The sequence below is a fragment of the Myxine glutinosa genome, chromosome 10, assembly GCF_964187855.1.
Source record: "Myxine glutinosa chromosome 10, kmMyxGlut1.1, whole genome shotgun sequence".
NCBI lineage: Eukaryota > Metazoa > Chordata > Myxini > Myxiniformes > Myxinidae > Myxine > Myxine glutinosa.
This window is the reverse complement of record NC_136270.1, coordinates 6,206,285-6,234,190: the sequence shown is the minus strand read 5'-3', so window position 1 is coordinate 6,234,190 and position 27,906 is coordinate 6,206,285. Positions and strand designations below refer to the sequence as shown.

At 44.7% G+C, this 27,906-nt stretch overlaps 1 protein-coding gene and 1 non-coding gene across 3 annotated transcripts in view; both read left to right on the top strand.

Annotated features, from left to right (window-relative positions):
• The first annotated feature begins 1,785 nt into the window (after positions 1-1,785).
• Positions 1,786-27,906, top strand: part of BFAR (bifunctional apoptosis regulator) — a 44,149-nt gene continuing 18,028 nt past the window's right edge. Inside the window, exons 1-6 of one of the 2 annotated variants that reach the window (XM_068127119.2) lie at positions 1,786-2,199; positions 6,099-6,507; positions 11,043-11,259; positions 15,737-15,906; positions 19,374-19,518; positions 25,312-25,506. In XM_068127119.2, coding sequence (XP_067983220.1) covers positions 6,272-6,507; positions 11,043-11,259; positions 15,737-15,906; positions 19,374-19,518; positions 25,312-25,506 — 963 coding nt within the window. In that variant the 5' untranslated portion in view covers positions 1,786-2,199; positions 6,099-6,271. Of the gene's footprint in view, positions 2,200-2,417; positions 2,686-6,098; positions 6,508-11,042; positions 11,260-15,736; positions 15,907-19,373; positions 19,519-25,311; positions 25,507-27,906 lie in introns of those variants that run through there. The other variant, XM_068127118.2, reaches the window with a different exon arrangement.
• TRNAT-CGU (transfer RNA threonine (anticodon CGU)) lies at positions 1,816-1,887 on the top strand. Its single transcript has one exon. It is a non-coding gene; the product is annotated as a tRNA-Thr (tRNA).

Genomic DNA, 27,906 nt, shown 5'->3' with positions numbered 1-27,906 from the left:
GAGAGCTTCGTCGACAATAGTCAGTCGATCGAAATCTAATCTAATCATTCTAATCAAATCTAATCATTTCGTCCTTGTCACATTCGCTACATCTCTGCCAAATTTCGTCCGAATCCGTCCACAACTTTTTAAGATGCGGTATTTTGTTCACAGACAAACAGACATTGGTGAAAACAACCTCCATCCATCCACCTTTGGTGGCGAAGGTTAAATAAATCTGAACAAGAATAATGCATTGCTGTGCTGACTGTGTCTGGACACAACTTTGTGATTCCATCGATGTTGAGTAATCTCCTGATGCGGATTTGTGGCCAGGGTTGTGGACCCGCCGTTTGGAGAGGTTCTGGGTTGAAAGGATCGAAACCCCCATGAAAAATGGTGTCCAGCTGATGAGCAGTTGGAAAGTCAGTCAATTGCTTATAAGTTAAGGTTATAACTTAAAATATAATTGATTTTACAAGTACTTACAAGTTCATAGTATATCTGTGTTTGTTTATGTGCGTTTATACGTATGTATGTGTTTATATGAATGTATATATATAAAACACAGTGTGTGTGTGTGTGTGTGTGTGTGTGTGTGTGTGTGTGTGTGTGTGTGTGTGTGTGTGTGTGTGTGTGTGTGTGTAATGTTACCGATAGACTCCTAAACGGAGAGGCTTACGTGCTTGATATTTGACATAGACATGGCCATTGAGCGTGGGACGAACATGGCCGAACTCAAAATATTTGACGATCCATATTTTTTATTCATATTTACCTCAGCGCATTTCAGCGCACGGAATCAACGGAATCAGAACAGGTGGGCGCTGATTCGCTCAGAGCGATCACGTGATGACGCTATGACGCTATGAACGCTATGAACGATATGACGCTGTGAACGCTATGACGCTATGAAAAAAAAATCGCTATGACGCTATGAAACGCTATGACGCTATGACGCTATGACGCTATGAAAAAAAAAATCGCTATGACGCTATGAAACGCTATGACGCTATAAACGATATGAGGCTATGAACGCTATGACGCTATGAACGCTATGACGCTATGAACGCTATGAAAAAAACATCGCTATGACGCTATGAACGTTATGACGCTATGACGCTATGTAAAAAAAATCGCTCGCTTTGCCAAGGGGCTCGCTCCCCCCCCCCGTTCCCCTCCCCTCCCCTCCCCTCCCCCGTTCCCCTCCCCCGTTCCCCTCCCCCTCCCCTCCCCCCCTCCCCCTCCCCCGTTCCCCTCCCCCTCCCCTCCCCCGTTCCCCTCCCCCTCCCCTCCCCCGTTCCCCTCCCCTCCCCCGTTCCCCTCCCCTCCCCCGTTCCCCTCCCCCTCCCCCGTTCCCCTCCCCCTCCCCCTCCCCCGTTCCCCTCCCCCTCCCCCGTTCCCCTCCCCCTCCCCCTCCCCCGTTCCCCGCCCCCTCCCCCTCCCCTCCCCCGTTCCCCTCCTCTCCCCCGTTCCCCTCCCCCCCCGTTCCCCTCCCCCGTTCCCCTCCCCCTCCCCTCCCCTCCCCTCCCTTCCCCCGTTCCCCTCCCCCGTTCCCCTCCCCCTCCCCCGCCCGGCAATGCCGGATACTTCTGCTAGTGTATATATATATACTGTATATATATTATACCCCTTCCTGTCCTCCTCCTCTTTTGCTTCCCCCTATCCCTCTCCTCCAGCAAAGGCAATGCAACATGGTGGAAAACGCATGGAGTTAATATTAACTTTCAGATTCAAGATTCAAGTGTGACGAACGAAGAATCAATAAATGTTGATAGTTTAGAGTATATACGGTAATTTATAAATACGAATAGTTTTACTGCTTCATGTGCGGACGGCGCGGTGGCCAAGTGGTAAGGCGTCGGTCTCGTAAACCGAAGATCGCGGGTTCGACCCCCGTCCGTGCCTTTATCCTTTTATTGGCCTTGACACGGACTTGAAATCTTTCGATCGCACAATCTGTATTTATGAAATACGATTATGATGATCACGCCGTGATTTCCGGCGTTTGGCCAGTTCAAACAAAACCGTTGAGTGCTCGTCCCTTCCGGGACGTCGAGTTCCTGAGGGTCCAGACCCCACCTGGACCTCCCTCCTGTGCTAATAATAATATTTTGTTGGCGCCGTTTTTGGCCCGATATGTCCTTGCCACAGTTCTCACCGGTGACTGCTGCCACTGGTTGGAGATAGTGCGGGTGTTTGACCTCTCGGTTGTGCAAGGTAAGAGCTGCCTGCTTCACCTTCACCTGTGATAAATATACGTTAAATATTACGTTTGGCGTAAAATTGCGAAAAGTATACAAGACGGTATCATCGCGTACTAAATTTAAATAATCGTTCCTAAATACGTGTTCACAGCATGGTCCTTACATGGAGTGTCGAACTCGGGTTCGTATCGTTTTCCTCAGAAGGAACTAACTGTCCGCGACGTATACACCGCCCAAAACCAACCAGGGCGCGTCGACGCCGTGGCCCCGATATATTCCGGGTCGGGTAAAGGGCAACCTGTTTTTATGTTTCCCCTTTCTCGCCACGTTGTCACTTTATGTTGCTGAAGCGAACGAAGGCGAACCTTGCCCTTTGTGTCGTCTCACTTTTGTAGCAGCCGGGGGGGTGAAAGGTCAACGTTTCACAACTTGCTTTGACGTTCATTGGAATTAGAGGACGAATTCGCATCTTCAGGGGGTTCCCGGTGCACAAACGAACGTAATTATTTTAGCTGACATGAAAGCCATTTAAATTGGCTGGATCTGTTGCATTTTCTACTCTGTGTGGTTCATGACCAATGTGTATATTAAAATTAAATGACAAGATGGTGTGTTTTTCACTGACTTGGCGCAAGTGTTGTGCAATTTGAGTAAGAGATGTTCATCAAACAAAGGGCTGATGGACATGGTGAAGCCTAGGATATTTTTGGTACTACTGCACTATATATCTGATGGACATGGTGAAGTCTTGATCTATTTGGTACTACTGCACTATATATCTGATGGACATGGTGAAGTCTTGATCTGTTTGGTACTACTGCACTATATATCTGATGGACATGGTGAAGTCTTGATCTCTTTGGTACTACTGCACTTTATATCTGATGGACATGGTGAAGTCTTGATCTGTTTGGTACTACTGCACTATATATCTGATGGACATGGTGAAGTCTTGATCTCTTTGGTACTACTGCACTATATATCTGATGGACATGGTGAAGTCTTGATCTGTTTGGTACTACTGCACTATATATCTGATGGACATGGTGAAGTCTTGATCTGTTTGGTACTACTGCACTATATATCTGATGGACATGGTGAAGTCTTGATCTGTTTGGTACTACTGCACTATATATCTGATGGACATGGTGAAGTCTTGATCTGTCTGGTACTACTGCACGATATATCTGATGGACATGGTGAAGTCTTGATCTGTTTGGTACTACTGCACTATATATCTGATGGACATTGTGAAGTCTTGATCTGTTTGGTACTACTGCACTATATATCTGATGGACATGGTGAAGTCTTGATCTGTTTGGTACTACTGCACTTTATATCTGATGGACATGGTGAAGCCTAGGATATTTTTGGTACTACTGCACTATATATCTGATGGACATGGTGAAGTCTTGATCTGTCTGGTACTACTGCACGATATATCTGATGGACATGGTGAAGTCTTGATCTGTTTGGTACTACTGCACTATATATCTGATGGGCATGGTGAAGCCTAGGATATTTTTGGTACTACTGCACTATATATCTGATGGACATTGTGAAGTCTTGATCTGTTTGGTACTACTGCACTTTATATCTGATGGACATGGTGAAGCCTAGGATATTTTTGGTACTACTGCACTATATATCTGATGGACATGGTGAAGTCTTGATCTGTCTGGTACTACTGCACGATATATCTGATGGACATGGTGAAGTCTTGATCTGTTTGGTACTACTGCACTATATATCTGATGGGCATGGTGAAGCCTAGGATATTTTTGGTACTACTGCACTATATATCTGATGGACATTGTGAAGTCTTGATCTGTTTGGTACTACTGCACTATATATCTGATGGACATGGTGAAGTCTTGATCTGTTTGGTACTACTGCACTATATATCTGATGGACATGGTGAAGCCTAGGATATTTTTGGTACTACTGCACTATATATCTGATGGACATGGTGAAGTCTTGATCTGTATGGTACTACTGCACTTTATATCTGATGGACATTGTGAAGTCTTGATCTGTATGGTACTACTGCACTATATATCTGATGGACATGGTGAAGTCTTGATCTGTTTGGTACTACTGCACGATATATCTGATGGACATGGTGAAGTCTTGATCTGTTTGGTACTACTGCACTATATATCTGATGGACATTGTGAAGTCTTGATCTGTTTGGTACTACTGCACTATATATCTGATGGACATGGTGAAGTCTTGATCTGTTTGGTACTACTGCACTTTATATCTGATGGACATGGTGAAGCCTAGGATATTTTTGGTACTACTGCACTATATATCTGATGGACATGGTGAAGTCTTGATCTGTCTGGTACTACTGCACGATATATCTGATGGACATGGTGAAGTCTTGATCTGTTTGGTACTACTGCACTATATATCTGATGGGCATGGTGAAGCCTAGGATATTTTTGGTACTACTGCACTATATATCTGATGGACATTGTGAAGTCTTGATCTGTTTGGTACTACTGCACTTTATATCTGATGGACATGGTGAAGCCTAGGATATTTTTGGTACTACTGCACTATATATCTGATGGACATGGTGAAGTCTTGATCTGTCTGGTACTACTGCACGATATATCTGATGGACATGGTGAAGTCTTGATCTGTTTGGTACTACTGCACTATATATCTGATGGGCATGGTGAAGCCTAGGATATTTTTGGTACTACTGCACTATATATCTGATGGACATTGTGAAGTCTTGATCTGTTTGGTACTACTGCACTATATATCTGATGGACATGGTGAAGTCTTGATCTGTATGGTACTACTGCACTATATATATGATGGACATGGTGAAGTCTTGATCTGTTTGGTACTACTATATATCTGATGGACATGGTGAAGTCTTGATCTGTATGGTACTACTGCACTATATATCTGATGAACATGGTGAAGTCTAGGATATTTTTGGTACTACTGCACTATATATCTGATGGACATGGTGAAGTCTTGATCTGTATGGTACTACTGCACTATATATCTGTTGGACATGGTGAAGTCTTGATCTGTTTGGTACGACTGCACTTTATATCTGATGGACATGGTGAAGTCTTGATCTGTTTGGTACTACTGCACTATATATCTGATGGACATTGTGAAGACTTGATCTGTTTGGTACTACTGCACTATATATATCTGATGGACATTGTGAAGCCTTGATCTGTTTGGTACTACTGCACTATATATCTGATGGACATGGTGAAGTCTTGATCTGTTTGGTACTACTGCACTTTATATGTGATGGACATGGTGAAGTCTTGATCTGTTTGGTACAACTGCACTATATATCTGATGGAAATGGTGAAGTCTTGATCTGTCTGGTACTACTGCACTATATATCTGATGGACATGGTGAAGTCTTGATCTGTTTGGTACTACTATATATCTGATGGACATGGTGAAGTCTTGATCTGTTTGGTACTACTGCACTATATATCTGATGGACATGGTGAAGCCTAGGATATTTTTGGTACTACTGCACTATATATCTGATGGACATGGTGAAGTCTTGATCTGTATGGTACTACTGCACTTTATATCTGATGGGCATTGTGAAGTCTTGATCTGTTTGGTACGACTGCACTATATATCTGATGGACATGGTGAAGTCTTGATCTGTTTGGTACTACTGCACTTTATATGTGATGGACATGGTGAAGTCTTGATCTGTTTGGTACGACTGCACTTTATATCTGATGGACATTGTGAAGCCTTGATCTGTTTGGTACTACTGCACTATATATCTGATGGACATTGTGAAGCCTTGATCTGTTTGGTACTACTGCGCTCTATATCTGATGGACATGGTGGTGTTGAATTGCTCATAACTGAATCGGGTACTTCTGTTCTTTGCCTCCCCTGTAGAACCTGCGCACGGGTCACTGTCAATTAGAGATGTACGCTTGACCAAGACTCAGGTGTCTGAGAAGGAAAAAAAAATACAAATCAAAAGGATGGAGTAAAATGTGCTCACGTTGAAGAGGTGCGGTTGACCGACGAGGTGCGTGTGTGTGAGGTCGAGAAGGGACTCTGGTGCCATGGAGACGTCTCAAGATGACAGCGTGAAAGAGACCAACATGAAGGACCGTCTTTCGGCGGATGAATTTTCTTGCCATTGCTGTTACGAGTTGCTGCTGGAACCGACTACGCTCACCTGCGGACACAGCTTCTGTCGCCACTGTCTGGCACTCTGGTGGGAGGCCTCGCGGCGTACAGAGTGTCCGGAATGCCGACAGACTTGGGAAGGTTTCCCAAATGTCAATATCCTTCTCCGGTAAGTCAGTAGATTTGAGGGTGTTGGGAAATTACAAGGGTTGGAGAATAGAAGGGAATAGAGCTGGGAGAGCGCGTGTTTGTGGTTGACGTTTCTGTCTATATTACAAAAATAGCCCCGAGTGGGCTGACGGTCATCTCTTGAGGTTGTAGTTTAGACCTCTGCTGATTTTGGGGGAGCCCTGGGAGCCCCTCTTATCCCCTGGGAGCCCCTCCTCCCCGATCCCCTGGGAGGCCCCCTGATACTAAATAAAAAAAATGGAGGCCTGAGTGATTGTGCAGACCATCGAGGAGAAGGGCTGTATCGGGATTCAGAACAATCAGTTGTTAAATAATGGACGAGTAGGGATCTGAAGTTTCTGGGGGTAATCCCCCCCCCCCCCCCACCAGGATCCCCCGTGATCCAAAATAACAAAAATGGAGGCCTGAGTGATTGTGCAGACCATCGAGGAGAAGGGCTGTATCGTGTTTCAGAACAATCGGTTGTTAAATAAGGGACGAGTAGGGATCTGAAATTTGAGGGGTAACTCCCTCCACCTCCACCCTCCTCGTGGGAGTCCCCATGATCCTAAACATGAAGGCCTCAGTGATTGTGCAGGCTACTGTCTTGTATTCATGTGTCATGTTTCAGAACAATCAGGTAGGTAATAAGGGTGGAGTAGCAAAAATAGCAATAAGTTAACAGACGCATGGACGGACAGACATCTGGACATCATGACCCATTTTATAAGTTAATCTATTCGAGAGTCGAGTTGAGTTGACGTAATAATGTGTCAAAACGAATAAATGAAGTGTTGCAGTGGACTCGCTTTGAAATTGATTGTTTTGCACAAATATCAGTAAGGAGGATAGCAAAATAAAGTAGTAATAAAAATTGCCAATTTTTTTTTTTTTTGCAGTTATCAAAGTTGATCAAAAAATTATCTTGTTTTAAAAATGGCTTCCTGTGTTTTACCTTGTATTCGATCAGGCGTACACCCAAACTATCATGAATGAAGGGGGTGGGGACTCCGTATGTCACGTTAATGAAATTTTCTCTTTGAAAATAATTACACCTGCCTTTTTACATCCACCACCGAAGGTTGACGTAGGTTGTTTATTCATCCCTGTGTGTTTGTCTTTCTGTGAACAGGATATCTCAAAAGGGGTATGGAGGGATTTGAACAAATCTTGGGCAGGTTGAGTTTGTCTCGAGGACGTATTGATTTGATATTGGTGAAAATACAGATCCAGATATAAGAAATTTTGAAGTGATTCTTCACCATTGAGAGATTGTGCCAACAACGACAGCATCAAAAGCACGATCTATCAAAAGCACGATCTCTCAAAAAGTTGTTGACGGATTATGATAAAACTTGGTGTATGAGTTGGGTAGTTGATGAGAACAAGTGATTTGATTTTGGTTAAGGTCCCGATGCAGATCCGGAACGATAAACTGGGCGTCTCATCTTCCAATATTAGTTGGTGGACGTTAAATATCCCACCATGTCCTTTTGTGAAGAGTAGGTGAGCTATTGCCAGCACCTGGAACAAATTTCAACTTTATGCCCTGACTATCCATTGGAAAGCAAATCACACGATCTATCTAATCCCTGCCATGGGCCTGCTTTGGCAGGGCCGAACCTGCTTCCACCTAGAATATTCAAAAAGAAAGAAGGAAATGAAAAGTTTTTTTAATTTTTATATTTTTCTCTGCAAGAGTCTCAGCTCGAGGTGAGCTATGTGTGGGTGTGGAATGCCTGGAACAGGTGATGTGTGTGGTTTATAAATGCTGCATTACCAAAGCCTTTTTATTGTTAATTCTCTGCCTCACCTCCAACAAACATCAGTGGTATTTTGTTCACAACAATTATTTTACATTTGTCCTCACCCAAACCATTTGTCTTTCTTATCGACCTTAAATGGGAATATTCCTAGGTTTCCAGTACTAGTCTGCATATTTTATTTTATTTTGGTTGGGAATGCATGATGCTTGTCCTTAATTCCATAATCAAGATCAGGCTTGTCATATGATGGATGGTGCACATGTATGCAGTAGTCTCATGATAACGAACATCATTCTTATCATCGTATCAAAAATTCGTTATTCAGGGAACATCCTCTCACCCTCCCACCGCCATCCCAAATATGTGTGGGTGTGGAATAAGCCTTGGAGGGAGTTAGTCCCCGGGCTGCGGAATTCGGACCAGGAGAGGTCATTGGGGTCGGCGTCAGGGAAAATTTGCCCCTTTGGAAATTGGGGTGCGCCCTGGGAGCTGCACTGGCGAGATTTGGACGTGGGGTCCGACCATGGGTGTGGTGCTATAGCCTGGGCCCCACCGGGGGACTGATGGAGTGTGGCGTCCCTTGTTCCTTTGGGGCGCCGCCCACGTGAGTGTCTTGGGCCAGCAGTGTCACTATGGTGGGGGTTATGTTATTAGCAAGTTATGTTAGGTTAATTATTATTGTCACTATCCCCTGGTGGGGGTTATGACTTCTGGGGGGTGGGGTGGTGGAGTCCGAGGTGGTTTCTCACAGGCACCTGGTGTGGTGCATCATGAGGGCCATTAGGGGTAGGTGTTGCGGGTCGTGCTTTGGTGGCTGCACCACGGACGCCCAACAAGGGCCTGATGTGGTGACTGCCCGGGCATGCGGCCTGGCAGCCTCTCCCTGAGACTCTGGGACAACCAGCATGTGGTGACCTGCCATGCTGTGCTGGTCTATGTATGCGGGTCGACTCCGCATGGACAGGGATGGATTATAGCCCACCGGACAACCATTGGAGCATCTGTGGAACATGATGGTGTGAGAATGATCTTCCACAGATGATCTGTTGTGATTTGTGGACTCTCGGCTTGGGAAGAGAGCCATGATATTGAATTCGGAATTTGTAACGAGCCGAGCATACGGGGCCATGCTCGGCTGGCAGGTGTATGGAGAAGCGCCCTTCTTTGGTGAAGATAGTGAAATATGAAAAAAAAAAAATTGGCACGGGTAATCTGATGGTTAGATGTAAATTTAACAGTGCATTGTGTGAGGCCAAGGTGGACACTGGAGGCAGTGGCACCATTATTGATCCAGGTGTGTTAGACCACAGTGTTGGAGGCTGGGATAAAATTGATAGGTTAGTAGGACACAGCCTTCAACTGGCTATGGGGGTGACGGCGCCAATATTTGGGACGCGGGGTTGTGGGGATGTGGTTAGGTAGTCTGGAGGTCAACGTGGTATGGGTGTCCGAGGTGTGCGGACTGTGTCTTCTGGTGTTGATTCTTCTGGTGGAGCATGGCTGTCGGCTAGGCCTTGGGTGTGGTCAAGTGTGAGTGGGCACTGGGGGCTGCATGTGGTCGGACTGGGGGATGATATGGAGGTGCAGGGGACGTGGCTGTCGGGATGCCATGCAATGTGACCGTGCCTCCCAGGTCCGAGGCCTTGGGAATGGCGGAGTTGGCAGCAGATCCTCACCACATTGGCCAGCCGGGGCTAGTGGAGCCGTGATCCTCGCAGGGGGCCGAAGGATGGATGGTGGGTCGCACCCTTATGGACACTCATGGGCCGTGTTGGCGTTTCGGCTGCTCAACTTACCCGATGGCCTTTGCACGGTAGAGGGGTGGAGCTGTCGTAGCCAAGGGTAGTAGTGTCGTAAAGATCACCGGAAGAGGCAGATCCACATACTTGCCAATCCAGCGGACCAAAGAAAAATTGGAATTGATAGCCCCCATGGGATAAATTTGGGATTCGGGAGAGTGGATGACACTTTTGGACCCGACCAACCTACAACTACCTGCACATCAAGGTAAAGGTAAAGGTAAGGTGCCTTGATGTTTATAGTCCCAGGGTTCGGTACTTGCTTTTAAATTGGGACATGAATAATTTGGGATGGGGGCGGGTGAGAGTGATGGCATGGCTGGTGAGGGGATTGGAATGTGTGCCACAAAGTGTCTTGTGGGTGGCGTTTGTTTATGTATTGACGTTTTTGTGTTTTTGTATGGTAGTGAGGACGGAAATTGAATTATGACTGAAATGTGATTGAGTGTGAATATCTTGTAAATACAAGATTGCTCCTGTAAATACGTGTAAAGTGTCAATACATGGTTAAAACTCATTCGTGTCCTGGATGATCCTGTCTGTCCCGACGGTGGCGTATGGCAACTGGCGATTGGTTAATCTAGAGATTGGGCAATAGATCAGAATGCAGCATGTGACTTGGTTCCACTCGGCCAATCGATTAAGATCTGTCACCGTGACTATCGGCACGATACTAATTCATAACGCTGTCCTTACTGGTAACGGTAACATGGCTTTGGACCTGAAGCCGACATGAGGGTAATGTTGCAGAAGGCGATAGTGGTCTTTAAAGACTTGCCAGCCCTCTGGAGTTATCCACGGGCGTCGGGCGATGACCGTAACAATACATACATGTATAAAACCTCTTTTCAGAATGATTGGCCTTGCGAAGATTTTTCATTCGGCTAGATAGTAAAGGAATGTGCATTTGCTTTGCTTCTATTTGGTATATAATTATATATTGGTAAAATCTGCTGCTTGTTTCTCTCCAGGTCAGCCATAGAGAAGCTGTGCCACAATGAACTTGAGGCTCGGCGTGCAGATGTTAGTTCCAGTAGTCACACCATTGAGGTCTTGGCGGCATTTGAATCCCAAGGTCAGCTGCCAACGAGACCCGGTCCATCCTCTAGAGTTCGTGCAAGGCTGCTTGGCGCCCGGCCGCCTGGCAGCTTTTTCTCGGGAGTGCTGACGGGTCTTACTTGTGTTGCGGTGGGTGAATCCCTGACTATTGGTTTCCAATCAATTTATATGAAGAAAATTGCATTCCACATCACCTTTAAGATGACTTACAGAAATAAAATGCAGAAAAGTGTACTTATTGTACCAAAATGCAAACAAACAAATTGAGACAAAGCATGATGGGACGGACGGATAGTTATGGCACGGGTGGTGATAGACACAAAGTGTGTCTGTTATGTCGGTCTGTTATGTCGCAGAACTGGGTGAAGAGGAATGTGTTGGTAAATTTGGTTGGGGAGCGAGGAATAGAGGGTTGTGAGCTGGTGGCAACGAATGGGATAACCATAGCTGGTTCATTCTTTCAATAGTGGAAAGCCACAAGATTATATATAGGAGAGGACAACATAGAACAGAACTGGATTTGGTGATGCCAAGGAAACGACAGTTGTGGAGGGTTAAGGATTGCAAGGCAGTGGTGGGAGAGCATGTTACCTCCCAGCACAAGCCTGTGGTGTTTGTGAAGATGAAGAAAAGGAGGGAGGTTAAGAGCAGGGGTCGGAAGATTATTAGGTGGGGGATGTGTAGGGGCAACGTCGTGGTACAGTGCAAGGAGAGAATGAGCGCCAGGTATGAGCAACTTAGCAAAGTAGTGGAAGGTTTAGAGGAGGAGTGGAAAAAGTATGGAGCGATGTTTAAGGGAATTGCAGAAGTTTCATGTGGAAGGAGGTCAGGAAAGGGTGCATCAGCGAGGGTTATAACCAGGTATGGTGGACAGACGAAGTAAAGAAGGAGGTTTGGAAGAAGATAGAGAAGATCAAAGATAGAGAGAGGCAGCCGGATGCAGGGTTGCTGCACCTGTATGGACAGGAAAAAAAAAACAGCAAGGAGAGCTGTGGATAAGGCAAGGAATGATACAGAAGAGGATGTGTACTTTGGTTATGGCTTTTATTAAAGTTCACTAAACAGGGTTTCCCACCTATATGTAATGGATTGACAAGATGGCCTGGAGGTATGTGCATTCGCACTCGCTTGTAAGCTGATTAGCCTTGGTTTGAATCCCAACCAAGCTATAAACTGCCATCCCGGTGTTTCACAGTCAGGATGATTCATCAATGTGTCAGCCGCCCTCGGATGGACATTAAACAGGCGTCCCGCCTGCCAGCATTCGTTGGTGTCCTTCACAAAGGGGAGGCGACATATCGCCGGCACCTTCCAAATTCCTGCCCAACCAATGATGCTACTTCACAGCCTTGTGCTGCATACAAACGAAGGACTATATAGTCAATGGCTGGAGCTTTCACCTTTAAAAAAAAAAATATATATATTGTTGCGTTCCCGGGGTGAACATCCCTGGGGATGGATAACCGAGCAAGCGTAACACTCCGAGGTGTTCAATCCAAATATGACGGAGTTGATATGCGCGTTGGGGGGCGGTGGGGGGCAGTCAAGCTCTTACCTTCACACACCCCACTGGATGTCTTCAACCCTGCAATAATTAATTCAACCGACATGGAATTAAAATACAAAAATACCGGCTTTATTGAAAGAAATGCCGGTAACAAAAGAATGCATGGTAAACCTAATACAGTATTCCTAAATGGAGCGCCCCCACGCAGACTCATATTCAACACAAGGGGAAATATAACATAACAAAAGTAAAAATGCAGTGTACTTAGCTCTGAGCGGCTCTTGGAACCCCGTCGGGAATCATCACAGGCCCCGCACCTCTGCAGGAAAACACAGGCCTCCATGCACAGTTCGCTCACGGGAAAACGCTGGCCTCGGTCCGCAGTCCGTGCACGGGAAAACACAGGCATTGGTGTGCAGTTCGCTCCTCTAGCCGCCGAGCGTGAAGCGAACAGGCCCCGCCTGTCCACTCGCCGTCTGCTCCACACAGCACCCAGATGATGCACCGACGCCTCTCTGGTTCACTCGGCACGGCCCTCAGCCGTCAGGAAGCTACGGGCCAAGCGCACCAGAGTCAAGGAGCTGCCACCGCCTCTCCTCACGATCGTCGAAACCTCCAATGTCCCGAGCGCCAGAATGCTATAAAATGTGACTGCACGGCACCAATGTCCCAATGCAAGAGAACCAATAATCGACCATTCGCTATGGAGGCCAGCCCGGAGAGAGAGACAAAATGTCAGGTCACGACCGTTCGCTATCAAAGCCAGGACCCAAAGAGAAGAGAAGAGAGGGGAAAAAAAGAGTCGCAGAAAATGTCGGAACAGTCTTTTGTCTTCAAGGCTCTTACCATCATCCGACACCGCCTGTGCCTGCTCCAACCAGCGGAAGCCACCACATCACTCTATCGCCGACCTGACCAATCGTTCTTCGGGGCGTGGCCTCATCGCCACTTGCTGGCCTTTGTGATCACCAGGTCGGTGGTATCAGCGATAATTTCCAATGTCCTGCTTCCGGTTGTTTTATTTAGTGTTATTAATTATGCCGATTGTCTGGCTATGTGTGTGTGCTGCATTGTCATAAGGAACAGAGGGGAAATAACAGAGGCAACTACATACAGGGGATTTACCATTAATCCCTAACTAATTAACATAACTCCACTCATCGTCATGGGAACAATGATACACTCTTACACGTCATACGGTCTAACGGATCCCGACTTATGGTACATGGGGTTTCTTCTTCTTCATCGCGACATTTGGAGCATGGTAATATATACACTTCTACCTGACTACGGTATTTAATTCTCTACCCCCCACAAACGTAACAATACACACACACACACACACACACACACACACACACACACACACACACACACACACACACACACACACACACACACACACACACACATATATTTACGGATCTCAGAGACGGCACTCCCCTTAGCAAGGGGGGTTTAATCCCCTTGGCCTGTTGAGCCGGCCGTCTCTGGTCCTGGTACTTGTAACGCTCCTTTGCGAGGTGGGATTGATCAGGGTTATTGGTCAAGGTGTTCTCCCGAATACCTTCACCAATCCCTCCGCAAAACAGGGAGACAAGTACCGCTCGAAACCACGGACAAGATGGTATTTGCCGAGCGGGTTAGCAGTCCGCGGTTTGAGCCGTTAGCAAAGACTAACCCGATTCATAAGCGTTTGGCCGAAATCGTGCCACAGGTATTCAATCAGGGAAATCACGAAGACGATCGGATGAGAATGAAAACCAGGAGAGTACGGAAGAACACATATTTATTAATTACTATTTACACAAAACCCAAAGAAGAAGAAGAAACGAAGGTCATTTACAGAAGGACATAGTGCAAGCTTAACTTATACAGGCTTAACTTATTCCCACAGGACAACACAAACAGACTCACACGAATAGGGAATTGCAGGCAGGAACGAATGGAGGGATGAGAAGGTTCAGGTGGTCCACAGAACGGGCGACGGAGGTCCGAGGATCGCGGAACGATGTCGGGGCTCGCGTGCACGCACTTGTTCTTTTGGAGGTTGGTTCCGGCAGTTGCCGTCAGTGCCGGTTGGTATCATCGCGAGCAGGGCATGCCGATTCTCTTTCGCCGCAGGACGTTCGCGCCAAGCAAATCAAGGAACAATCCTCCCCACTTGTATTCCTTGCTCATGCGCCTCCCTCCACAGAACTCTCGATTCGTGCTCCCTCACTCATCTGCCGTGGGGGCTTTTTGCAACGGGTTTTATAACCCCGCCCTTGGAACCCTCGCGAACCTGCTCGATGTTTCTCTCCACGCCCTCTCAAGCCATGCCCACTCACTCCTTGTTGGTCGATCGGGGCTGGCTGGCTCCTCCTTAGATGACGAGGGCTCTCTGGCTCCACCTTTGATGACGAAGTGGGGGCCACGCCCTTCTTCTCCGAGATGGAGCACATGGGCAATGGCGGCTTGGGGCAATTAAACAAGCCAACCCAAAGGGGGCAGCGAACGCTGCTTCATTGGCACTTTTAGGAGGCCATGGGGATACCGGATGGGATCCTATCTTATTTGATTGATGCAACGTAAGGTCAACTAGTGGAAACATAGCCTTACCTGACACACATAATAAGTATATAACTATGGAGAGATCCTATGGTTCGCTACGTGGTGCGATGGACTAACTAAGGTGCGATTATTTCATTTAACAGCCAATTAAGGGGAAATGTACACAGGGGTTATTTATAAGGAAATTTACTACTAAATTGACAAAGTGAAGGTTCTAAAAACTGCAACACAATATATATATATATATATATATATATATATATATATATATATATATATATTGTCGTCACATGAGGAGGGAGGGGGATGATGTAATTTCCATCATTGGTTCTTTTGCCAGAGGCTTATGGAGGAGGTCGTTTAAATTAATCGCACAAAGACATTGGTGGACATCAATGCACATTTAGATAAATTACAAGGACATTTGTTGACAATGGGCAGGCATGTGGTATTCGAAACTGATGAACCTGCACCCTGAGCCAGCAGTTCAGATGGGAACACTAAAAGGCCAACCCATTTTTTTTTTTCCTTTTTCCAAAATTCCAGGTTGTGTTGTTGGTTTTTCATTGGCGATGGGGAGATGGTGAAGAAGAGCTTCTGGTTCACAAACCAGTGGATGCTTGGTCCACACAAGATGTTGAGGTTTGGCTTTCACAGCTGGGTGACTGGGCAATACCGTACGCTGTGGCCTTCCGATCTGCGGGTGTCAACGGCAGGTAGGCACAGCAGTAACTCTTTTTATGCCTTTTGAAACTGAAGGCCGGAGGCATTATGTTTTTGGGGGCGCGTGTGAATGGCTCTGCGTCCTTTTATCAGTTTTATTTATTTTTTGTTACCACTAGACTACAAACATGACGTGATTTGATTTTAGGTTTGAAAGGTCCGAAGCTAATGCGCCCTTTTGTTGAATGTCTTTGCTACCGTGATAACTTATGAACCTTACATTTTGGATTCAAAAGGTCAAAGTTCATGTACCCTTTGAAAATCATTTTGCAGATCATAACCATACAGTCACATGAAAAAGTAAGTACACCCCATGTAAAGTTTTGACTTTTTCAACATATTTCAACATACAGCTATTTGATCTTCATTTCAACAATATTGACAGATAAAGGTGATATAATATAACAAATATCATGAAACATTTACATTTTGTAGTCCATTGTATAATTTAAATAAACATAAATGCAAATTTCACATGTGGAAAAAGTAAGTACACCCCATGAAATGTTTTTAAAAATCTTTTTAACATATGTGGACATATCAATATTTGATCTTCATTTAAACAGTGTCTATAGATAAAGGTGATCTAATTGAACAAAAAACAATGAAGAATTGACTTTGCAATAATTCATTCAACAAAAAATTAACAGATGCCATTTCCTTCTGTGGAAAAAGTAAGTACACCCTTGGCTCTAATAGGTGGTATTGCCCCTTTTGGCAGAACCAACCTGAAGTAGGCGTTTCTTATAACTATCTACCAGTCTCTGACATCGACTGGGAGAAATTTTTGCCCACTCCTCCATGCAGAATTCTTACAGCTGTGCGATGTTTGAGGGGTTTCTTGCATGCACAGCTCGTTTCAAATCCCCCCACAACATCTCGATGGGATTTAGATCCGGGCTTTGACTTGGCCATTCCAAAACCTTCCATTTCTTTCTTTTCAGCCATTCCTTGGTGGATTTACTGGTATGTTTAGGGTCATTGTCATGTTGCAAGGTCCACCTTCGGTTGAGCTTCAACTTTCCAATAGATGGCCTCACATTATCCTCAAGCACCCTCCGGTACAATGAAGAATTCGTAGTGGATTCTATGATGGTGAGCTGCCCAGGCCCAGATGTAGCAAAGCTGCCCCAAACCATAATATTTCCACCACCATGCTTTACAGTTGGTATCAGGTTCTTGTGGTCAAATGCTGTCTTTGGTTTTCACCAAACATGTCTTCTGGTACTGTGGCCAAATATTTGGTATATTTGGTATGTGGCCAAAACCTTTGACTCATCTGTCCAGAGCACATTGTTCCAGAAGTGCTGGTCTTTGCCTAGGTGTTCATTGGCAAACTTTAGTCTTGCCCTGATGTTCTTTCTGGACAACAAAGGTTTCCTCCTGGCACACCTCCCATGTAGATCAAATTTGTGCAGCCTCTTTCTAATGGTAGACTCATGCACTTTGACATCAACAGTGGCAAGAGCTACCTGTAGGTCCCGTGATGACATTCTGGGGTTCTTAGAGACTTCTTTCAGCATCTTGCGGTCTGCTCTCGGGCTGAACTTGCTGGGGCGGCCTGGCCTGAACAAGTTGGCAGTTGTTTGGAATCTTCTCCACTTGTAGATGATCTTTCGGACAGTCGAATGATTGATTTCAAATTGTTTGGAGATCTTTTTAAATCCCTTCCCAGACTCGTAGGCATCTATAACCTTCTTTCTGAAGGCCTCATAGAGCTCTTATGATGTAGGCATGGTGACGCCGCACACTTCAACAACAAAGAGCAAACAAAACTAAATGTCTGAGGTTTAAATAAGACAGGTTCCTCCAAGATCCTCTCTAACGATGTTCTAATCATTTGCACCTGAGCTGTTGCACCTGATTCCAATTTTAGGTATTTGAAGTAGTGATAAATGTAGGGGTGTATTTACTTTTTCCACATGCGAAATTTGCATTTATGTTTATTTAAATTATACAATGGACTACAAAATGTAAATGTTTCATGATATTTGTTATATGATATCACCTTTATCTGTCAATATTGTTGAAATGAAGATCAAATAGCTGTATGTTGAAATATGTTGAAAAAGTCAAAACTTTACACTTACTTTTTCACGTGACTGTAGTTAGAAGCATCTGTTTTCTCTCTTCTACTTGTCTCTCCTTTATCTCTTGTGCTCTCTCTCATGTGAGTTTTAATTTTTAATGCGACCTTTAATTGAGATCAAACGTAACATTCGGTTGACGCATTTGTGTCAAATTCTACTTTCTATTATTATTATTATTATTTTTCTACAGAAGCGAGGATCATGGAAGAGCAACATAGGGCTGATAGTGGAACAGGGCATGAACATACAGAAAAGGAGGAGAGGAAGGAGGGGAGGAAACACTGAAACGAGCAAATAAGCTGGTTAAGTTAGGAAAGGTTAATGTGGGTAATAAAGCTCATGGGACATAATTGGTGATGACTAGATGTCGGTGCATTGCTTGCTTGAAGCTCTGGAGGGAAGAGTAAGATAGAACAGCCTCTGCACATTTATTACAAGATGGAATTTTATTTATTACTAAAGTAAATAATACTTCGAAACAAACTCACCGCTAGAATGTGTGTGTACCAATAACGAGAAATACCAAGTGCATTTTGCACAACATGAAGAGAGGTAGCTCAATTGAAAGGCCTCATCCATTTCTCAGGCCCTACTCTGAGCTTGTATGGCTTTCGAGCAAAATGGAAAAGTCAAAATGGGAAAATGTATTTCCACTATACGGGCACACAGGATAGACGAGACACACTGGTTGTTTTCTCTCCGATGAAGCGCAGTTTAATATTTCGACAAATGTTGCATTTCTTGCATACATTCAGTATGTGCAGTGGAAATAGACTGCGACGACATAAAGCACAAGCTATCATGAAGGTTATGGAGGATCTCAACCCACTGGAAAGGACCTTGTTACCTCCACCACCAAAGGTGGACGGAGGTTATGTATTCACCCCCTGTTTGGCTATTTGTTTGTCTGTGAACAGGATATCTCAAAAAGTTATGCTGGATTTGGACGAAATTTGGTGGACATGTTGGGTGTGTAACAAGGAGGAATTTATTTAATTTTGATGTAGATCCGCATCTGGATACGAGAGTTTTAAAGTGATTCTTCACCATTGAGAGATATGGCCAAAAACTATACATAGTATGATATCTCAAAACATTGTGGATGGATTCGGACGAAACTTGGTGTGAGTTGGGTAGATGACAAGAACAAACCGATTACATTTTGGATAAGGTCCGGATGCAGATCAGGCTTATCAGTGGGATACAAAATGTAAACTGTTCAGCCCGGCGGATGTATGCGCTCTACCAGGTGCTGTTCTCGTGTTACGCATGTGTTCATGTTAGCTCATAAGTAAGCAGCAACATAGATTCATGATTCCCTCCACCATGTCCACACTCATTCTAACGACACTGCATTGTACCATTTACAGGTTACTGCTGACACTGATGGAGGAGGAACTGGCACTTCCACCATACCTTGTGGCACAGCCAGGTCATCGTCGTGCACTGGTTCTCGCATTGGGTAGTGTGCGTGAGCTAGGTGTCAAACCACCTCAGAATCTTTGGGAGTACAAGGTGAGTTGGTGCAAAATTTCTGTCAAGGAGGAAAGCTATTTCTGATCGAATGTTATCCACTGCTTTGTACATTGTGATTACTGAGGTATTTTATCATTGGCTTGTGAAAGCGTATCGACACATCAATAATAGCTTCTTGATATTGTACATCATTTAGTATAATAGATAACATGCTCTAATCTGATAAGAATTTCACTTCTAAATCACCTGACAAAGTTGAGGTGACCCTTCGTGGTGTTTGCACCACAGTTGGTTGGGATAACTCCATTGGAACACACTGAGAGTGATCCATCTTCTGATTCTGTATAAAAAAACCACCTTTAGAGGCCATTTTTTCCCCGCAAGCGGGGGTTGGCCTTTTTCGGGAACTGTGGTTGTTGTTGTTTTTCGGTCCCCTTTTTGAAGCAATGTTTTACGGCCGGATGCCCTTCCTGACGCCAACCATTTTTGCCGCCTTTAACGACAAGCAGGGAATTACCAGTGAACTGGTACTCAATTAGCCGACCTCGGAAGGATGACAGGCTGAGTCAACCCCCCTGGCGTTAATTCAGCGATTGACCGGGATTCGAACCCAGGATCCTAGGATCCTAAGCCGGCACCCTAGCCGCTAGCCCAACACCAGGGTTCTGTATGCAAGATGAATTATAATTGGAGCCTTTTTATGTATGCAAGATTCTGTATGCAATTCTGTATGCAAGATGAATTATAATTGGAGCCTTTTAAAAAAAATCTCTGCCACCAAAGGTGGACAGAGGTTATGTTTTCACCCCTGTTTGTCTGTCTGTGAGCAGGGTATCTCAAAAGGTTATGGACAGATTTGGACAATACATGGAGGACAGGTTGGGTGTGTCACACGGACAAATAGATTAAATTTTGGTGAGGATCCGAATCCCGATCCAAATACTAGATTTTCAAAGTGATTCTTCACAATTGAAATATTGGGCCAAACACGATATATCGCCAAACACGATATACCCTTGGACCCCGCTATTCGTGGGGGTTATGTTCCTGGAAAATCCGTGAATTGCGAAACCGCGAATAGCGGGGCATTGTTTCAATGGAAAAAGGGGGGATAGGTTTCCGAGTCACGAAAATCCTCGAATAGAGAGGAACAAACCATGAATGGCGAGGCAAAATCCACGAATGGTAAGGCAAAACCCACGAATGTCGACGAAAATCTGTGAATTCGCAGACCACGGCTAAGAATAGGAAAGAAAAAACCGCGAAATCGCGAAACACAGCCGCGAATAGGAAAAGAAAACCGCGATTTCGCGGAACACGGCCGTGAATAAGAAAAAAACAACCGCGAATTCGCAGGACACTTTTCCGTGAATTCGTGGGATACTTTTCCGCAAATAGAGAAACAGGTGACATTTTATCATCCGCGAATAGCGGAACAGTATAGCATGATATTTCAAAAAAGGTGTGGAAGAATTATGATGAAACTTGGTGGATGAGTTGGGTAGGCGACAACAACTTGGTGGATGAGTTGGGTAGGCGTTAAGAACTTTGTGGATGAGTTGGGTAGGTGACAAGAACTTGGTGGATGAGTTGGGTATGTGACAAGAACTTGGTGGACGAGTTGGGTAGGTGACAAGAACTTGGTGGATGAGTTGGGTATGTGACAAGAACTTGGTGGATGAGTTGGGTCGGTGACAAGAACTTGGTGGATGAGTTGGGTATGTGACAAGAACTTGGTGGATGAGTTGGGTAGGTGATAAGAACTTGGTGGACAAGTTGGGTATGTGACAAGAACTTGGTGGACGAGTTGGGTAGGTGACAAGAACTTGGTGGATGAGTTGGGTATGTGACAAGAACTTGGTGGATGAGTTGGGTAGGTGACAAAAACTTGGTGGATGAGTTGGGTATGTGACAAGAACTTGGTGTACGAGTTGGGTAGGTGACAAGAACTTGGTGGACGAGTTGGGTATGTGACAAGAACTTGGTGGATGAGTTGGGTATGTGACAAGAACTTGGTGGATGAGTTGGGTGTGTGACAAGAACTTGGTGGATGAGTTGGGTAGGTGACAATAACTTGGTGGATGAGTTGGGTCGGTGACAAGAACTTGGTGGACGAGTTGGGTAGGTGACAAGAACTTGGTGGATGAGTTGGGTAGGTGACCCGAACTTGGTGGACGAGTTGGGTATGTGACAAGAACTTGGTGGATGAGTTGGGTAGGTGACAATAACTTGGTGGATGAGTTGGGTAGGTGACAAGAAATTGGTGGACGAGTTGGGTAGGTGACAAGAACTTGGTGGATGAGTTGGGTAGGTGACAAGAACTTGGTGGACGAGTTGGGTAGGTGACAAGAACTTGCTGGATGAGTTGGGTAGGTGACCCCAACTTGGTGGATGTGTTGGGTAGGTGATTAGACTTTGTTTAAGGTTTGCATGCAGATCCGGCCTATCAGTAGGACACAAAAAGTGAACAGTTCAGCCTGGTGGAGGTATGTGCTCTACCGAGTGCTGTTATGCTTTCCTTTGCTTTTTACTGTATACTACCATTCAACCCATCGCTTTCCTGACAGTAGTTGAACAACATAACTTGTATATTTTACAGTACAGTAATGCAGTTTATTGACTGCCAATATTTGCATTTTCTTAAATTTCAAGAAACATTTTGTTTACTGCTAACAACCCAGTGTTAATTTTTGTAATATGCAAACTTATTCACCAAAGACAATATTATGGATTAGTTTTATATTCCCAGGAATCAGGCATTATGTCGTCATTTTTTTCTCGTTGTAAAATGCAATCCTCATTGAGTCCCCCCCCCCCCCCCCAATCCCAGAGGCTCAACCTCCTCCTTCCAAAGCTGTCCCACTCATAAAAGCATCACCCTCCTCCCGCTCATAAAAGTAAGCGGGCATTCCCAGGTTGAAACAGCGGAATGTAACGCTTTCTGCTCCCCGATTATGCTATCACCGACTTCACAGAAACCCGTCCCAGTTTTAAGAGAAAATAGTCGGAAATAAAAGCAAACCTGTGTAACCTCCGCAGTAAAAGCGCTGCTTGCGAGTAATGGTTCTAAAGGGTAAATTCAAAAGTTAAAAAAAGTTCTGGAGGGCAAATTCTAAAGTTCTAAAGGGTAAATTCTGAAGTTCCAAGTGATTCCAAAGGGTAAAATATAGAAATTGTGGGTGGAGTCAGGTGAACTGTCCAACCAATGGGTAGAACTCGCACGGATACACACATGGCTCCTTTTATACATATACAGACTTGGCATTTAATATGGAATATTTTTTTTTTCTTGACCTGGGTATACTTTTTGAACTCAGTATATCAATCTGGTGAGTTTCTTTTACCCTTCGGTGATGTCTTTGTTGAAAGAACCATGTCATTGGTTGTCTTTGGGCAGCAAGAAGTCAATAACAGGATTATATCACAGGTGGCGTGACAAAATGTAAGGACAGGTACATTTGACGATTGGCTTCACAATCGGGTATATAAGGGTTGTTGTGTTCTGTGGAATATTTTTGCTGGATGTTAGTGGAAAAGTGGAAAGTGTTAGTGTTAGTGGAAAACAACTGCTGCACGTCTACAAAAGTTATTGCCGCTTCCTCTGGAGATGGTCCGTCAACTTGACAATGCAGTTTGTCATGGAGTGGTGGCTTTATGAAATTCTGGCATGAAACAGCATGCTATTGCTCGGCAGTATGGCATCACTCAAGGTCAGGTGTCAAAGATCCTGAAACGAAATGCTCAGAGGGGTGTCCCTACTCCAATACCGAGGCCAGGACGTCCACGCAGAACCACAAGGAGAGATGATCGCCAGCTGCACCGGTTAGTCTGCAATGGCCGTACCAAGTCAGCTAATCGGCTTAGGGCTGATTGGCAGCAACTGACAAATGTGCCTGTATCCAGAAGGCTAGTCAACCAACGACTGGTTCAAGCAGGCTATCGTGCCAGGCGTCCCCTGAGAAAGCCACGCCTGACCAGACAACACAGCCAGCGCCGATTGCAGTGGGCCAGAGAGCACCGTCAATGGCAGCCAGGACACTGGAATCACGTGACCTTCAGTCTAGATTTCTGGTCTATCGTCAAGATGGCCGCGTCCGAGTGTGCAGACAAGTGCATGAAGCCCACAACGAAGATTGTATAGTGCCAAGAGTCCAAGCTGGAGGTGGTGGGGTGACCGTTTGGGCTGCTTTTCATGCAGGGGGCAAAACTGACCTGGTTGTTCTGAATGGAAACCTGAACCAGTTCAAGTACAGGGTCATTCTGGAAGAAACATTGCTTCCATTTGCTCGTGCAGCCTTTCGAGGAAACTTTGTCTTCCAAGATGACAATGCACGGCCTCATCGTGCTCGCATGATCCAACACTTTCTTGCTGACCGTGGTGTAGAACATATGGAGTGGCCTGCCATGTCCCCGGATATGAATCCGATAGAGAACTTGTGGGCAGAATTAACGCGTCAAATCGACAACTTGGACCAGCAGGCTACCTCTGTGCATGAATTGCAGCAGGCTATTGTCACTGCATGGCAAGCGATTCCTGTCCAAACCTTGGCAAATCTCGTGAACAGCATGCCTCGACGTGTACGTGCTCTCCTGAATGCTGGTGGGGGTTACATGAAGTACTGAACTGTAATTTTACTGTCCGTAATCCCAGTCATAATTTAGCTTTTGTTTTTGTTGATTTTTTTTTTGGCTAATGTGCAAAATAAAGAGATACTTCTGGAAAACGTACAGAAGTTTAACACAGTACTGTCCGTGAATTGAGTTCAATATCAGTTTACATCACTTTCAAGGATCAATTTATTTGCTTCGAAATGTCAAATGTGGTTTTTGTTTCTTTTAAAGGTCACATTAACAAAATCTAGAATAATTTCAACATAATTCCAATGAACTTTTGGTTCTAAGTCATCTTGAAAACTAAGTTCACCCCCACAAAAAAAATATTCCATATTAAATGCCAAGTCTGTAGATTACTCAAATAAAATGTCTAACAGCTGCAGTAAAGTGAATCCCAAAATACAGAAATTGATCGGATTTGACCACCAATCCATGGGCTTTCATAGCTGGCTCCATTATGGAAATTATGCACCTGAGCACCATTCTACCTTTTTTGGCAAAACATAAACTATGTACAACTTGAAATTTGTAGATCGATTAAGCTACATTCTGATCAATAACCACAAAATGAAACTGGAACAGCACTCGGTAGAGCACATACATCTGCCAGGCTGAACAGTTTGTTTTGTAGCCCACTGATAGGCCAGATCTGGATCCGCACCTGAACCAAAATCGAATTGGCTTGTTCTTGTCACCTACCCAACTCATCCACCAAGCTTTGTCATAATCCGGCCACAACCTTTTGAAACATCGTGCTATATATTGTTTTTGGCCCTATCTCTCAATGGTGAAGAATCACTTAAGACATTATCATATCTGGAAGCATATATGGATCCTCGCCAAAATCTCATCAATTCGTCCCTGTCACACACCCAACCGGTTCACCAAGTTTCGTCCGAATGTGTCCAAATTTTTTTGAGATATCCTGCTCATAAACAAACAAAGAGGGCTGAATACATAACCTCCGTCCACTTTCGGTGGCGGAGGTAAATACAAACAGCGCCATTAGTAAAGCAACAGCGTTACAGATTCTGCCGAATAACGGTTAGTGACTGTTCTGAGTCTGGGAACTTGGCGGTACGATTCTGACCCCAACCGAGTCATTACCGAAAGACTTTAAAAATGGTACGTGCTGCTTCTCTGCTTGACGCTCAACAATTAGAGGATAAAACACGGTCAAAGCTGCACGTGCTGTTGTGCCTATATGCTTTCTTCCAGGCAATGAACATTGGGAAGTCTCTGTTCCTTCTCTATGGCCTGAAGGGATGGCCACGTCTCACTTTGATATATCTGTACCTCTTTGATTACGAAGACGTCTTCATGCCCTTCCTGCGCTCCTTCTATGCTTCACCTCTCAATGGCCTCCACAATCCTGAGAGCACTACTTTGCTGGAGGGTTTCTGTGCTGATCAGGTCAGTGCATCTCAGCCTTCCCTTGCATATTATCAATAAATTATGCATGGACAATGATTCCAGAACACTTGGCATATTGTTATTTTTGCTATGTTGGTATAGGATAACAAAAATTGCACTTATTATATTGTGTCTTTCGTCATTTGCAAATGTTAAATCGTCGTGATGAAATATTTATTCACAAAAGCGAAACGACCCGATGAAATTGCAATTTATTTGCAAACCTGTGTACCCCACCTCAGCCCTCTCCCTTCCACATATCTCCTGATGTCCCTGTTCTCGACTGTTGATGTGCTTCCCTTTCTCACCCCATGTCTCCTGCTCCCATTGTTATATGTTCTATGTGTTAGCTCTCATATGAAGTGAATAAATCGTGAATGTGATTATTTATTGATACACACTAGGTTTTTATTTTGACATATTTCTGACCCTTTTGTGGCTCATAGTCAGGTTGGGAAGTGATGGAACTCTGTTGGGTTTTTTTTCATCAGAATATTTGTCAAAGTTCAGTGCTCAGGAAGTTGTAGTAAGGATTGTATGGCCTTGTTAAACAGACGTTGACGTAGCAAGATGATGCGAAACAGGATCACTCAGTTTCATCTTCATTTATTTTTTAGGAAGAAAATATTGATAGAAAGTTTGGTGCCTGATCATGAATACAACAACACAACAACATGCATTTTAAGGCCATGTTCCCTGCTAGAGCGGGGGTTAGCCTTGCGGTCCCCATGACAATCTTCTCCATTTTGCCCTATTTTCTGCATCTCTCCTTGTTAACCCCCTTGCCCGCATTTCTTCTTCCACCATCTTTAGCCAAGTCTTTCTCGGTCTTCCCCGTCCTCTACTTCCTTCTACATTAATTTCCATCACTCTTCTCAACCAGTCACTTTCATCCTTCCTCAATACATGACCAAACCATCTCAACCTGTTCCTCTTCACAGCATCAATCACAGGCAATATTCCCATCATCTTTCGCAATTCATCATTTGTCTTCCTCTCTCTCAACAGTCATAATTTGCCTTATGACTCAGGTGATTTGCCTTCTCAATAGTCAACATTTTGCCTGATCATGAATAGGCAGTCATAATTACATGTGCATATATGAGAAATGATTGTGTTGCTTTGCGTGATGGATTTATGTCAGGAGTTGTCTGTTCCATGTGATGGGTGTGTCATACGTCACGGTCTTGCTCATCTCACTGAAAGTGTTGGTATTTCATCCTTTTATAGAATCGCAAGTTTTTATTGTGATATTGACATTCGGCATATGAAAATAATTTTGCACAGCAAAAATGAGGCAAACGCACATATGCAGTCCATGCTGTGTAGCAAGATGGTGCGGCACATGATGTGTCTATCATTCTTTAATGGATAAAATGTATTAGTAGGGACCCATGGAACAGCCACACAATGTAAAATGTGACTTCAAGTCCTCAACTCACCCCCACATCCAAACAACAAGTCATCAACCTCCCACCTTTCAACCCCCAAAAGTCCTCAACCTCTGACCCACAACTCTAACTCTCCCCACCCCTCCCCTCCTATCTCTCATAAAAGCAAAAGGGCATTCCCATATATCGATCATCATTATATATTTCTTCATTACCTCGTCTAAACAGCAGAATATTTAACTCTTTCACTTACCCTATCCACCCCACTATCATGCCATCACCGACTTCACCGAAAACGCGATTGAAACAAAACAGCAAGACTCCTACATGTCATAACCCATCACGATCGCCTGTTCAACTCACAATCCCACAAGATATGTGCAAACCCCGTGGAATTGCAACTCTCAAGTAACCATGAGCAGCCTAATTGTGCCAATAAATGACCTTAAACCAATTATCTTCTTATTGATGCATGCATACACCGTTAAAAGTAAAATATAGCGAGGACTTTTACTAAAAAAGTAAAATATTGTTGAGGTTTTGAGATTGTAAATATGACATCATTAAAGGTTAAAGGTTTGCCCCCCCATAGTTAGTCCACAAGCAACACGTCGGCCCATTAGAATTAGTTATGTCATAGTATGTGTAAGAGTAGGCCATTTCCCTAGTAATATCTGCGTTGTGTAAAGAAATGAGCTTAGGTCCTTTTCATTTTGCAGCCACCCTTCATTTTCATTAATGGGCAAACTCGATCCCGCGCCCCATTTTGGCTGATCCCTCCGTGTGTGGTGCTTTGGCTGCCAGCAGCATTAGCTGCCCTTTGCTCGCTCAAACTAGTCGGGTAACCACGAGGTAGGCCTGAAAAGAGGGAGGAGCGCGAGGGTCGGGGTGTGGCCGCGACAAGCAGCACGTCAGAGGCGGTGGCGGTAAGAGCAACAGCCAACCAGAGCTCGGTGGACATGGCATGATAGGGCATGGCAAGAAACGTCTGGTGAGTTCCAGAGGGTTC